The following is a 15,000-nucleotide window of genomic DNA, read 5'->3' on the forward strand; positions in this document are numbered from 1 at the left end:
CCTTTTTAATGGTTTACGTAACAGGAAGGCAGAAAGAAGAGGACGACAAAACGTTTGTGTGTGACAAACGTGACAGGCCTAACAAAACATTATTGTCACGCTAGTCACACAAGGTTTGCCGTCTTCTTTCCTCTCCCGTCGTGTTGCGTAAGCTCACTAATATCTAAAGACAGGAGCCCATTCCTGCTAAAGAAAAACCAGTTTTTCCCCAATGTTGTTTTCTCCGCTAGATCACAACAGTGAGGGCAGACCCACAAGGAAAGAACAGACCTCGCTTTGTGTCGGCTCTGAACAAACCTCCAGCACAAGTACCACAGACTCAACAACAGGAAAGGCAACAGTTGCGACCAGAGGCGACAAGAAAACCAGAAAGGGAAGCCCAAGCCAGATCTTCTCGGGAAATGGGAAATTGCGCCGATTCTCGTCTACTATGAGGCTCGTTTTGCGCTAAATCATTACAACTGTGGATAAGTACAAGATTCTGAAAACCTGTCCACCTAGCTACCCCTCCCCTAACTAAACATTTCGTCTTGAGTGAGACGTTAGTGCCAACGTTGATTTAGGGGAAGGGGGGTTAGGTAGGGAAATTTCCATGAATGTTAGACAAAACCACATGTCACCCTGCGGACTGGCTATATCGCGAGCCACCATTTGCAATTGACGATTTCTGTTTCCGGATCCTGCAGACTAAAGTTGTAAAAGTTGTTACTGTATCGGCAAAGCAGAGCTCTGGTCCTCTGCCATTGATTTTTTGTATGTATAATTCTGATAACATTTTGTTGCAATAATTTATTGAGGAAGCCCATTCCTTATACGCCCAGTGGCTTCCCCTGGGCTTCTTCGCCGTTAGCTTTTTAATTGTTTAGATTTTTTTGTTTTTTGCACATCCTATGGTAAAACAATAAACTGAAACTTAACGAAGACGGCTTATAAGAAGACACTAGAAAATGAAGAAACACATTTAGTTACTAGACGAGAACACTTGTGGCTTACATTGCAAAGACGATAAATTAAATAGAATTAAGATAAGAAAATAAATTTTAAAAGTCACTTTTTTGTACGATTATAATTTTTGTTCTGTTCATTATAGTACCAAGGAACAGTATGTAGTCTACAGCCAAAAAAAGGCTGAGGGGCTTCAGTACGTTTTTCAGGTTTTTCAGGTCGGCAGGTTTCGATTGAGACCTAAAAAAATCCGGAGAGAAAAGCTGATTTTAAGTTAAAACCTGAATATCTCGTCTAAAATTGATTTGTCCATACATCACTGTTTAAAAAGACGGAATAGCTATACGGAATATCTTGAAGGTAAATTCATCGTAAATTCACGATGAACAACACACAGGCGGTTTTTTTTTCTGTCGGCTACGCTTTAAAACAAGCCAGCTGTAATTACAAATTCAGCAACTGCTTCTGCGTTCGATCTGTGGTTAGACCAATGCATTTTTCTATCAGACAGAGGAAACAGGCCATTTGCACAATGGCGTCATTTTACTACTACGACCAGAATTCTTTTCGTTTTTCTTTTCATATTTAAATTTGGTAGCCCCAGTGAGGTCTAAATAACAAAAGCCCTAATTTGCACAAGAAAGCAGGATCCTGGTCATAGTAGTAAAATGACGCCATCATGCAAATAGCCTATTCTCTCAATTTCCCTCATCGGCACTTTATCAGAACACTGAATTTTCAGTGTTCTCCAAATGTTTTCGATGATTTTTTTTAAATGGCAATGAAATTTAAAAGAGTCTCTATTTTATGCCTTTTTCCCTTTCTTTTTCCCCTTATTTTCTAGCACGTTAGGATCTTTTCCTTCGGCGATGGCCAACTTTTTCTTGAGCTCCAAAAGAATGGCAACTTCAGCATCCACTGTGGCTTTTTCAGCCTTGTCAGTCTTCAATTTTCTCACCTTGTCGCCCTTAAAATAAAGGAATGTTGCGGTATAAATTTTTGTAAGGCGAGATTCTAAATAACAACAGTAGTTTGAACTGCTGTATACGGTTGTTGCTTACACGATAAGAGTCATCTTAACAACCCATTGTGACTCCACTCGACACGAAATAGAAAGTCGTTCGTTGTAACAAAATTGTCTTTACCAGTCAATTCTCCTCTAGAGAAAAGAGAAGGAAATTGAGCCGAGTTAACTTTCCCAAAGACTTCTGGAACTGTTACTGAGGGATAAAATTGGCCAATACAGAGGTTAAGCATCACGTTTACGTCAAACGACAAACGCGAATTTGTGCCACTAGACTAAGTTTCCAACTTTTCTTGTCGTTTACTGTTCATTATTTCTACACCTAAATTAGTAGTTTCACGCAATTTTTCATCCATGAGAATTATTTTGAGCTGTTTTTATCTGCTCATTTTCTATTTTGAGGACTTCTCAACTTGAATCTGACGTTGGCCGTCTGTGGTATACGTAAAGCTTAAACTATCTAAAAGCTTTCCAGCGCGTTGAGTAACGATACCACAAACCATTGCGGGACGCATTTCGGCTTCAGTTCCCTTCTCGATTCTCACTGTTGGCTATGCACAACACAAAAGCTTTGCTGAAAAATTATGATAAAATCCTCAGCACGTGACCACCCCGATAGCGCGAGCATGCGCAGCCACTTATACGCCATACTTTGCGAAACGTTTCCTCATAAAAATACTATTAGCATTTGAGAAAATGATGCGTCTGTTCCAAAGGACCTTGATCCTGGTTTAAACTTAGCGCTTGCCTAGGCGTTCGTATTTACTTGATATGAGTCTCTCATACTTGTGCTTGCGTTTTACTTGTGTTAGAAGTAGTGAAACCTCGGCAAGAAAAAAATTGTTGTCTATTGCTACTACTTTAGACATAGAAAAACGTAACGTCCCTTACCTGTTTAGTGACCTCTGCTTGTAACGAAGCAACATTTTTGCCCGCGTTACTTCCGTCAGAAGTGTTGGTGTTTTTAGATTTGTCACTCGCAGCCTGTTGCTTTTGTTTGTTTCCGCCATACTTTGCACGGAACTGTTCGGCAAACGAGGGGTCAATCTTTTGGAACAGCGGTTGCGGCTAAAAATAAATATTTACATGATACACAGGGTTCACTCACAAGCGCAAATGAAGAGAAATTAGGAGTCGGCTGCAGGGCGATAAATTACCTTGTTCACGAAAATGTAGCTCATGGAAGCTTAATATGGGTACAAGTCTTGGCCGCTAACATGGTAATAAAAAAAGCAATGATGGCCACGAAAGAACAACCATTTTCTTTTTTGGGATAAATATCGGACCATTTTCTTTGCTACAGAATTTCACGCAAGCTGCTTACCTCATTTTCACGTTAAATCCACGTGACATCACACACGTTCTCCGATGATATCCGCACACGCAAATAGGAATCTCGATCGCAATTTGTTTTTCCCTGATTACTACTAATACTCAACTCCAGGTTGCTATTACGCATGCGTGGCATGTATGTAGCCATGGGATGCACAGAACGCAATTTGATCACGGGCGTTTGGACCTTGTATCACGTGAAACTTAGTTAAAGTAGTAAAACAAGCAGTCTGGTGGTAAAGAAAGCACTATCATAGTAACGAAAGCAATACCACGGCAGCAAATGCACTACCCAGGTAAAGAGAGAACTATTATGATAACGAAATGTCATGGAAACGGAAGCAATACCATGGCAACGAAAGCTTGGCATCACCATGGTTACAAAGGCAGTTAAATAGAACGCAAAGCCCAAAAAGCCTTCCACAACACAACCTGAATTTACTGAGAGGTTTTGGACCCACACAAAAGAAATGTTGAGTTTACAAAGTAATTTTTGTACCGATCTTACCTTTCCTATTTTGTGACCAGGTTGAAGATAAGGAATAAAGTTATCCAGCACCACGTTTCCTTCGTCCGTGACCTGAAACCGTTTGTCGAAATTTAAAAAATGTGGTTTACTACCGTAAATGGAGTTCATTTGAATGAGAATTCAGCAGAAATTATGAAATTGAAGCCACTTACTAAGCCTAGTTCTAATGCACCTATCAATGTAAACCCCGTGGGGGGGGGGGGGGGGCGGGCAAGGGGTGGGGATTTGACAAATTTTAAAATTTTTCGATCAAATTCCCCAGGGTGGGAAACGGAAGGTCAATCAAAAGTGTCAAAACAGCCCCCACCCCAGGGGAAAAAATCTAAACAAACAATGCTATAATACTATATAAAATGAATAAAACAACATTTCAAACACGTTGTTGCTACTTTTATTTACGGTTAACGGAAGCTCCATTAAATTACTCGCTGTAATTAAGTATTTTCTCTCTCCACTAGCATCTCTTATCTTGAACAACAAAATCACTCCAGGAAGATTGACCGTGCTATATAATATTAATAAAACGTAAAATGCTTTATAACATCTGCTCAACATGTCGGAACAGGTCGGATCGGTGACCCATAAAAAATCCTCTGACTTTCATGGTGGAATTCGATTTCAATCGAGTTTTACAATCAGATGGGAACTTGAAGATAAAAGCTTCCTCAAAATACACATTATCTGTTTAGATGACAGTTTAAAGTATCGGATTATGGCGATTAAAACAAATGAAAACTTCATACCTTTCTCCAACAACGTGACTTTCAGGAAGCCACGAGGGACGGACTTGGTAACTGCTTCTGAATTGATACCAGGCTTCTGTCGGTCAAAGTCAAATGTCCCGACCCCGGGGTCGCTTCACACGATCAAAAGCCCGACAGCGGGGATAGTCCCAGGAATCAAATCCCCTCCCCTTGCCCGCACTCCCCCCCCCCCCCCCCCCCACGGGATTTACATTGATAGGTGCATAATATTTCAGATTACGGCTGCTGGCCTAACTTAAGACGTATCAAGAAGTATTTGTCAAGAGCCTGTCTGCCGATTTAATTGCGCGCGTTAATCACTAGTAGGTCAGACTACTGCAATAGTCTGTTATAAGGTCTTCCTTCAAAAGCAAAAACTGACTCCTGACATTGCAAAGTGAACAGAATGCAGTAGCCATACCACAAAGCTCTTCATCTATAACAGACTTATGCACGTCAAGAGTAATTATCAAGAGTATGCTGGTTGAATAAAGAGATATGTTAAGCACTAAAAACCAACAGAACCAAATATCAATGCCCGAACTAACAGTGACTAAACCAACCTGAAGTTGCCGTTGAATTTCTTCAGAGATTCCAGGCATGTAGGGATGAATGAGGACCGAAAGTAACCAGGCCAGGTTTGTAGCCACACCAAGGACTGTGCCTGCACGCGACCTACAAAAGTCACATTATCTTGCTAAATGACTGATAGGTCCTTAAAAGTGAGATCATCATCATCATCGTCGTCATCGTCATCATTAGTGGCAACATCATCATCATCATCGTGGCTATCAGTTGCGATATCTTTATCATCACGACCGCCGAAGTTGCGCTCGTGGAGCCCTCGACCTGACCTTGACAACTCGTCCATATATTTAAATTGGTAGTTCCGTCACCGCACATCCACACCACAAGTATGGTATTTACAAGATAACCCTGAGCTGTATAGCCTGTGTAGCTGGCGGTATTGTGTACTAGTCGAGCCCTCAGTTTGGATCACGACTCCGCCGCCAAAACTTCAATCGCGCCGACACCATACCACCAGCTACGCAGACCATAAGCTGTGTGTTTTGGTAGAAACATGCATGACCAACCATGCTTTTGATAACGTGAATAGCAAAGTAAAGAAGGCAAAAAACGAAGCCACATAAATAGGCAAGCAAACAGGTTTGTTCAAATCTTCCACCACAAAGAATCGGTCCTGGCGCTTTCCCGCTGAACAAAACATATGTAGGGTTTACGTGTATAATTGGGTTATCTGTATTCATTGCCGTCATACCTGTCAGAGTCGCTTCCTTTGACTAGAACCCAGGGTTTGTTAGACTGAATAAACTGGTTACCAAGCTTGGACATGTTCAAAACAACTTTCAACCCTTCTCTAAGCCTGAAATAAAAACATAAGCATCTAAGGACTGGCCAGAAGAAAGACAGTGAGTTTCGGCCATGAAAGGGGGGAAATTACCAACCTCGTTCCCAGGGTTCTCTCCTACCCGTCCCTGGGACGTAGGGACGGGTAGGAGAGAACCATGGAAACGAGGTTGGGAAATTACTTGCTCAATCCGACTGGTTCTTAAGATTTCCCGCGGTTTCAAGGTACACGACCTGATCACGTGCGAGAATAAAGTTCCCAATGGACAGTTTTGACCCATATCACGTGACTAGTTCTTCGTCCAATCTGAAAACGCGTCTGAGATGGGGGTGCAACAATAGATCGTTTTCACTCACGTGGTCAAAGGCTATGCAAGTTTTCAAACCAAAAAAAAACGTTTTTGCATGATAGAAGAGTTCAATCCTCACGTTCAATCCACATGATTTTTTTGGTATACCGACATAACCCCCGTTTCATTGTTTTGTACAATATGGCTACAATATGGCCGACGTGACGTCATGTGAAAACGCTCTACACGTGCTGGCATTTATTCATTTATTTTTTTCCTTTCCTTTGCTTTTGAAAATATTACAACCTTGTACACCTTTCTAAAGCAAAAACAAAGAAAACCTACCTCATTTTCTCATTATCATCTATGTAGGACTTTAGTTCTTTGTTGATGAGTGCTATGAAATTCTTGTCTTCTTCAGTAAGGTCCATTTTTGGTACAACACCTCCAAAGTTATTAGACACAAACATCAACGCCCTGAAAACGGTCATTTTATTATTATTATTATTTTTAAATAATATAAACAAACAAAAAATTATCGCTGCTATGCAATCATTTAGATTTAGGGCTGGACAGTTTGTTGTCAAATGTGAGGGTAGGCTCGATTACCAAGCACTGCTCGGGAAATGAGTCCGACACATCCCCCTCCCCTCCCCCCGAGAGATTCTTCTCGGGGAGGACCAAGACTGGACCTGAGAAAGCGGCATAAATCGAGCCTCGTTTGAGAGAGGGATAATGGGATTGCGAAGTAGTTGGATGACGCAGTGAGATGTCTTCATAAATCTGGTATGATTGGTTGGTTGGTAGGTCTAATGGCCAATCTGAGGCTGAGTCAGACTGGGTCACAGTTGGGTCGAACTGCACTATGGGGCTTCTTTGGAGAGGCTATCACTTCTTTTATTGGCTTATACCAGGTTGCGCAAGGGACTGGGTTAAAAGGAAAGTAACAGATAAGAGAGGTAGATAGGTAGTTAGATACGGCAACAGAATGTCTTCATTAATCTCGTAGAGCTGTCTTTTGGTCGGAAGGAGGTTAGACGTGTGGGGAAGAGGATCATGGCGGAAAATGACTATAATTAGTCTCGCGAAATACACTTACAGGCAGTGAAAGGTTCTAGATGTATCATACGGCGCGTTGATCTTGTAAGATGTTTGATAACGTCTAACGTTTATAACAGTGGGTATAATGAGCGAAAGATACAGTAACCGAATCAGTTTAAAAAGGCCTTGCCTGTTGACGAAGTTTCCAAAATTGTTGAGTAGTTCATTGTTGTTCCTCGCGATGAAATCATTCCAGCTAAAGGCACTATCCTGTACGGTAAAATCAAAATAAGTCAAGTTAGGCACCACTTAAGCCAGAAAATGGAGAAAATGGCGCACTGTACATCATAAGACATCAAAATCAATGAGCAAGCTCGAGTGAAAGATCATTCGTAACTACTTCACATGACAAGCAAGCTTGACTTGGGAATTTGATTAACCGACCAACCGTGAGGTGAAGATGGCTGAATATTGGCCAAGTTCGTTTTGCGTTTTTGATCTAACAATAACTCCAACCCATAAAATCGCAAAAACGAAAACAAAACAACAAGGAAACGAGGTGAATATCCAGCTATCTTGACTAAGCATACGATTTATCACTCATTCAAAATATTTTGCCGTTTCTGATTGGCTTGAACGCTTCAATCTATTTCCTCTTAGCAGAGGTATCCATATAATAATAAAGGCTCTCACAAGAGACCATGAACTAACCTGGTTCTCAGGTCGCATGTAGAGAAGGTAAAATCTCCAGATGTCTGCTGGGATACCGGTGTCCGCGGCATCATTGCCAAAAACTCCAACCCCACGACTCTTGGAAAATTTGTCATCTTCATAATTAAGGTATTCTGAAGAATGAAATGCAATGAAAATTTCGTATTTAAATCAGCAAGAATACTTGCCATGTACGGAAACGTTGAGATTGTTAACAAGAATGAATCTTTGTTCTTCAAACAAACAAAAAGCTTTTTGTTGTCTTCGTTGATTTAATTCGACTACTGAGTCGACTAATCTAGCTGTTTTGCGATGTTGTGAAGCCGATCTTGATTTACTGGCCGGTAGATAAATGAATGCGTTACATTGAAGTTTCTTTCTTTGTATGTAGCTAACAAGTTGACACTATTAATAACCAGCTTACAAACTGGCACTAACTATAACAAGTTGACACTAACAGTAAGTAGCTTACAAGTTCTTACCTGTTGCACTAATCGAGTTAAGAAGCGTGTAATTATCGTCGGCACCGATCTCAGTGCACGGAAATACGACAGTGTGGAAAGGCACGTTGTCTTTCGCCATAAATTGATGCAGAGTAACCTGGAGAAAGAATATAAAATATACGATTTACCATGGACAAACTCTGTCATAATCCCTTCGTTCCACAAATCACATATTTCAAATTTCATGAAAAACGCACAGTTTTACTTTGGCAGCTACTAACAAACAAATAACACCAAGCTTAAGTGCTGCCGAAGAGAAGAGGTTTCATTTGAATGGTCACAGCATAGGATTTCGCGGCTGACAGGATCAAAACAGTACCATGTGATAGTACTGCTGTAGCGGTTTCTTTCGAATGGTCACACTGCCAATAATTCAAAAGTTGGAGAGTCATTTACGCGTGCTATTTAGCTGGAACTATTTCACAACAACACGTGCTATCATTGGCTACATCAAGGTCACATGACATCTAATTAAGTCTCTCAGCGAACAGTATTTTAAAAATCTATGATGTCAGAGAATAACAATACCATGTCCGCTACTTTGTTTCCATGTTGGATCAGTTGTTGTGCTATACAAAAAATCAGTTAATGACTGGTCCTTGGAGAAGACAGTTAATTTCGGTTCCCCTGGGATAAGTTACAGAGTTAAATGCCTTTGCTGACCCTGAAGTTTCCCCCTACAAACCTTGGACAAAATAGACGACAAAAATAAGACCTCCCACCAAAATCAAGTATGGAAAAATGACGCATTTTGGCCATCGCTAAACTTCATCCTTGATTTCGTGAGGGAAGATTGGGGGGTTTGTAGCACTTACACTAAAAGCTGACATTTGCTTTGATTTGTTTTTATTAGTAATATTTCCTGTCAGCAACTGAGCTCACATCGTGGGTGTCTACTCTTTTAATGTTCTGCAATTGGCATAGAGGGGTGATGCGAGAAACGCTATCTAATAGAGGCCTACTTCTTTGCTATGCTACTCACTTGTTGAGGATTTTTCCACCACTTTTTCCATTCTTTTGTGTAATTAGCAGTGATAGAGAAGTACCTAAAATAACGACAAAACTCTTCAAACTTTATTCTACTCCAGGCTTTCTCTACACTCGTTTCATGGTAAAGCTTGGGTCACGCTTTTATCGATATCAGTAATCGAAAACATATCGCAAACTTCGGCTCAAGAGCAAGGGGAGAAATAGCTGTCAAAAAAAGTCGTTGGACTCAGTAACAAAGTATCGACTGCCATTTCAACATTCCCTCGGCATTCCGAATTGCCGACTTGCTTTCTTTATCTTATAGAGTGTTTTCACATGACGTAACAGCGGCCATATTGGTGTCCCAAAACAATGAAACGGCGACCATGTTGGTATCCCAAAATAGTGCTGTGGGAGTTCAACTCTTTCCTTATGCAAACGCTTTTTTTTGTTTCAATAAATTTGCATAGATGCTGGCCACGTGAGTGAAAACACTCTATAATTTGATAGCATACGGAAACAGTAAGCACAAAAAGAGCGTCAACGTTTTTCGCTTGAGGGTTTTATACGGACAAAATCAATAAGAAAAAAAATGAGGAATGGTTTGTCCCCACTCCCAATTTCTCTTGTTTCTGGTAATTTTATGCATTCGCAAGTGTCCACTAAAAAATTGTAATAATAATAATAATAATAATAATAATAATAATAATAATAATAATAATAATAATAATAATAATAATAATAATAATAATTATAATTATAATAATTCAAACATATTTACACAGGATTGCTGCATCAGTTTAAAGAAAAAACTGCTATCAATGCAGGTCCTGTAAGCAAGTATACAAGCTGTGAGTAGTATACAACTTGACGGCCGCATCAACGGAAATGAAAGAAATCTTTTAACAATAATACAAAACAATAACGAAAAAAATGGAAATATAAAATTTCAAATCATAGTAACTTTTCGACTTTAAATTTGATCTTGCTGAATAATCGTGCTTAAGCCAAAGACAGTCAAACTTCATCATCAGGTAATCTGCAGTTTGTGGTTCCACTTAACATTTTTGAACATTTTGAAGTCATTTCTATGGTATGCTTACATGCAGAGCATGGAAAATTGTCATCTAATAGACCTAATTCACGATGTCCGCCATCTTTGCACGCACTTTAGGATTGATGGGATATAAGAAATGTCATGTGGTATTTCAGGGGGCAAACAAGTGATAAAATTTGCCAATACGAGTAACCACGGACGAGTTTGTTTATTCTCTCAAAACGAGACGACTATTTTTAACTTTCAAAAATGCAAAGTTCGAGTTTCGACAAGTTTTACGTCATAACCGTAGTACTTGCTGTGAGGCCATATACAGTTGCTGCCGCAACCAAAAAGTAAAAATATATGATCAGTTTCACCTAAAAATTTGCAAGTCTGGTCTTTCAGATAAAAAATTCTTCATTTTCAGTTGCCTAGAATAAACATAACCGACCGCAATTTTTTTTATCAGAAGATTGTATCACTTTTTTACCCCTGGGAAATCACGTGACACTGCTTGTCTATCCCGTCAGTCCTTGAGCGCGAGAAAATATGGCGAGTATCGCGAATAAGGTCTGTTGTTAAATTTCTTTACCATCACTTACCCTATAGGTGCGTCGAACCATACGTAAAACACTTTGTCCGTGTATCCCTCCAAAGGAACTGGGGTGCCCCATTTCAAGTCACGTGTTATACAGCGAGGTCTGAGGCCATCTTGGATCCACCCGCGGGTAATATGGCGCGCGTTCGACGTCCACGTTCCTGGGGAAAATTCTGCTCTTAGGATACGAGTGCACAAATTCACTCTTCTCATCAAGTCTATACAATGCGTTTAACTCTGCTGTGACTGTGACTACATTTAGTCCTTGTAAGATAGCCTTTACTAGTTTTTAACTATTAGTTTTTCTCGTTTCACGTTACCTTTACTAGATGATTCCTCGACCCAACTTTTTAGCGACGGCTCAAGCTACAAAAAAATGAAAAAGAATCCACAGAGTAAGAATTCTAATTCACTTCGAGTTGGGAATATAATCTTGAAATAATCTACGAGTGCGAAACCCAAAAGAGACAGTGAATAAGTTTAATTTCATCGGTCCGTTAGGCCTGCAGAATCGGACAGGGTGATTACAACCTTTTTGAATGGACCACAATCATCTCTCTCAAGTAAAACAATAGTGTCAAAGCAAGGAACTCGAGCATTGCTTGCACACAAAGTGATGTCGGAGTTTAATCTTCGCATAAGCCCTTAACAAATTCCGCAATTTATTTAAGGTTTGTACAGATTTTTGGATCCAATATTCCTTTTCCAGATTCAAGGTTATCAAATAGGCGATCAATAGAGACCTTAAAAAACACAGGAACAAGGCGGCTTTTTTCATGGAGCGCTGCAAACATACGGGCGAAACCGAACGAGATTTAAACAAAACGAAAAAAAAAATTACGTGATAAAGCACTTGTTGTAGCTCTGACTCATTTTTTCCAGACTTTATCTCATTTTCCAGACTTTTTCCAGGTCTAGAAAATTGCTGGGCAAATTTGAAGACTTTTTCAAGAATTCAAGACTCTGTACGAACCCCGTTCATTTGGCAGTCACCAAATACTAGAGTTGAACTTGCTTATCGTCAAACAGCTTATATTAACAGAAGTAGTTTGCAATGTACCTTGGCCAAGTTTAAAAACAAGTGCTTGCTGGATCTCACTTTTGGCGCTCCTCCACAGACTTTACAGCGAGGATTCTGCAAAGGAATTTTGTTTGATAAAAAATTAATCGGCAATCTTAAAATGCAAAAATAGCGAAACGTTACCAACGAAGAAAGCAATCTTTACCTTCAGTTCAATGGCGTTAATAAGCTTTCCACAAGAATCACACTGGTCTCCTCTGGCGTCCTGACGAAGAAAAAAAGATAATTACATAACCAACAATTTCAGAGAGCAAACAGAATTGCAAGACTGCGTGTAAAAAAGGCCATTTGCTGTTATACTGCAAGTTGTTGTCTCAAACGTCTCTTATTTGAATAGGCTGCAGCTGTGCAAGAATTAATAAGGAGCTTTAGCATCGATGACGGCGACGGCAGCGAAAACATCACTTTCAACAAGAATTCGCGTTTTTTCAAACATTGTCGCGTTTATGCCAATTAGCTGAAAATGTCAAACGTAGATGAATTTTCTTGGAGTTGATTTCTTGCGGACCGTACTCCAGTTTAGAAATAAGAGGAAGAAAAATTCGTTGTCGCTTGTTTACGGCCTCCATAACTGAAACGTGAAATTAGATATTCCCACGTCGTAGTCGTGCAGTGACGGCAAAGAAGTAAGCAAAAAAAGCGTGATGCACGTGCAAAGTTGTTTTGCTTAATAAACCTATTGCTTTTTTCGCCGACGTCTTTGCTAAAACTCCCTAATAGCGACAAGATTCAACGAGAACGTCAAAAAAGCAATAGGTTTGAATAAGCAAAACAACAACTTTGCACATTTCTTTGCCTTCACTGCACATGGTCAAACATTCTTTAAAAAAAGAATACATATAAAGTATTACCTCGTAGTTGCAGAAAGGGCAGGTACCTTCAACGAAACGATCAGCTAGAAATCTGCAAATGAACGAAGACGAGTTGTCAACAAGTTGGCCATTTTGAAGCCGCGGTAGCATGGAACCGTACAGGGGACCAACGAGTCACATGGTTTAAGAGGACCCAATATTTTTGGGCACCCCAAAATTTCCATCTACACGATTAAAATTAGGACGCTGTACATTAACATCTATAATGTGTCACAGGACTAATAAAACACACCAATAGTCAGAACTGGCCGTTCCAGTCAAACAATATGCACAACACTGAAAGATTTTTGACGAAAACTCTTGAAAAAAAGCCTATTTAATTGTTGATAATGACTGGCCAGCCGTCCGGTTATGATTTTTTGTTAAGCACCCTTAACTTTTCATATGGTCTTGCCCCGCCCCTAAATTTTTTGGCCGCACGAACCTTACCATTTAGGTGATAGAAATTGAGGGGGAGCCAAACATAGAATTTTATGACATTTGAGTCAACATTTTTAAGGATGCTGGGCTAAAACCGTATCTACTAAAACCCGGAACATGGGACACTCCCGAACACGTCAAACAAAAACAAAAACAAAGGAATCAAGTAAACCGAAGATTTGTATTGTAAAGATTAGGGTTGCTTTCTGTTTGTATTTTGCCAGGCGTTCCGGGGTGTTCCGGAGTGCTCAGGCCTTAGAAAACAGCTGATATATCGCGACGCCGCACCACCGGTTTCCCCGCCAAAAAGACGTCGGAGGAACGAGCGGCGAAATCCCATACTAATGACCTGTCACTACCCAGATCTGGGTAGTGCTTCTAATTGGATGAAGCGAATTTTTAACCAGTCATAAGCACCACCTAGAACTGAGCAGTGACGCGTCATCAGTATGAAATCTCTGCGCTCGTTCCTCAGACGTCATGTCGCGGGAAAATCAGTGGTAGCGTCGCGAAATGTTGACTGGTTTCTCAGGCTAGAGTATTTCTGGTGTTATCAAGTGACGGCTTAAAGGAACTGCCGTGTAAAAACCTAACAGGTTAACCCTTTAAGCCCTAAGAGTGATCAGCATGAAATTTCTCCTTATAACATCAATGCTTTAGAAAACATAGTGGTCATAAGAATTGAGTACATGATCAGGAAAGATGAGTCTAATTGATATTTCAACAAATTCTCCGCACTACTTCTATTGAATCGTATAGGGGCAGTAAATGAGAATCTCAATTTTAATATCAGGGATTAAAGGGTTAAACAGTAACAAAGGCTTACCTTTTGCACTCCTCGCATTGAAGTTGCTCAAGTGTGTCCTCTACCAAGTGATCTCGCTTGTGAAGCCGCCAAAAAATGTCTTGTGCAATGCTGTTGAGAACAACACAGGTTTTGTTTCTCATATACTCGTTAAATCGCCTTCGATTTACTTATTAGTGACACGGTGCAAGATCATCCACCAGAACAAAGGAAAATTTTGCAGAAAAATTCGCACGTAATCTGAAGTTGCTCTTGGGGCAAAAAAGTATCAACAAACTGTTATCTTTTCGCCAGTTACAAAATGCAGTAATGTATGACGCAGAAGCGATAATGAGACTACTTTTCACTCCAAAATTGACAAAGGAAAAATGTAGACAAAGCTACAACCTCGCACAAAATGTGTTGAGACGCATCACAAAAATTACTAATTTTTCCTCTCATCCTGGCAAAAAATGAAAACTGTCGCCAAAACAATGACCGTTCCCCGCCCCTCCCCCTTCCTTATCCAATGCTATTTACAGTAACATGAGAATTATACAAGTTGATTTAGACCAAAAGGCATTAAAAGGGGGGGTGTCTTAGTTTTTTGTTTAGAGGAGATGGAAGCACGGCGCAAATCTAGAATATGACAGAACTGTCTTAACAATATTTTTCTGAGCTTGTAGTTACATACTCCGTTTGTTCTTGTGTTGTAGTCCTTCCGAAGAAATCGAACTTGATTTTGAACCAT

The 15,000-nt window shown here is 40.1% G+C and overlaps 2 protein-coding genes across 2 annotated transcripts in view; one reads left to right on the top strand and one right to left on the bottom strand.

The window, feature by feature from the left end:
* Nucleotides 1–727, top strand: part of LOC140930186 (gamma-aminobutyric acid type B receptor subunit 2-like) — a 31,839-nt gene extending 31,112 nt beyond the window's left edge. The window contains exon 15 of the mRNA XM_073379848.1: nt 231–727. Within this exon, the coding sequence (XP_073235949.1) occupies nt 231–434 (204 nt within the window). The 3' untranslated portion in view covers nt 435–727. The remainder of the gene's footprint in view (nt 1–230) is intronic.
* Nucleotides 728–774: 47 nt separating this feature from the next.
* Nucleotides 775–15,000, bottom strand: part of LOC140930185 (methionine--tRNA ligase, cytoplasmic-like) — a 29,970-nt gene continuing 15,744 nt past the window's right edge. Inside the window, exons 13-29 of the mRNA XM_073379847.1 lie at nt 14,944–15,000; nt 14,292–14,381; nt 13,025–13,076; nt 12,319–12,378; nt 12,153–12,227; nt 11,413–11,458; nt 11,097–11,253; nt 9,469–9,532; nt 8,466–8,583; nt 7,984–8,117; nt 7,463–7,542; nt 6,577–6,708; nt 5,853–5,957; nt 5,137–5,248; nt 3,810–3,881; nt 2,861–3,037; nt 775–1,912 (exon numbers count right to left, since the gene is read on the bottom strand). The exon at nt 14,944–15,000 is cut by the window's right edge and continues 71 nt beyond it. Coding sequence (XP_073235948.1) covers nt 1,751–1,912; nt 2,861–3,037; nt 3,810–3,881; nt 5,137–5,248; nt 5,853–5,957; nt 6,577–6,708; nt 7,463–7,542; nt 7,984–8,117; nt 8,466–8,583; nt 9,469–9,532; nt 11,097–11,253; nt 11,413–11,458; nt 12,153–12,227; nt 12,319–12,378; nt 13,025–13,076; nt 14,292–14,381; nt 14,944–15,000 — 1,693 coding nt within the window. The 3' untranslated portion in view covers nt 775–1,750. The remainder of the gene's footprint in view (nt 1,913–2,860; nt 3,038–3,809; nt 3,882–5,136; nt 5,249–5,852; nt 5,958–6,576; nt 6,709–7,462; nt 7,543–7,983; nt 8,118–8,465; nt 8,584–9,468; nt 9,533–11,096; nt 11,254–11,412; nt 11,459–12,152; nt 12,228–12,318; nt 12,379–13,024; nt 13,077–14,291; nt 14,382–14,943) is intronic.

This window comes from Porites lutea, chromosome 3 (assembly GCF_958299795.1).
Source record: "Porites lutea chromosome 3, jaPorLute2.1, whole genome shotgun sequence".
NCBI lineage: Eukaryota > Metazoa > Cnidaria > Anthozoa > Scleractinia > Poritidae > Porites > Porites lutea.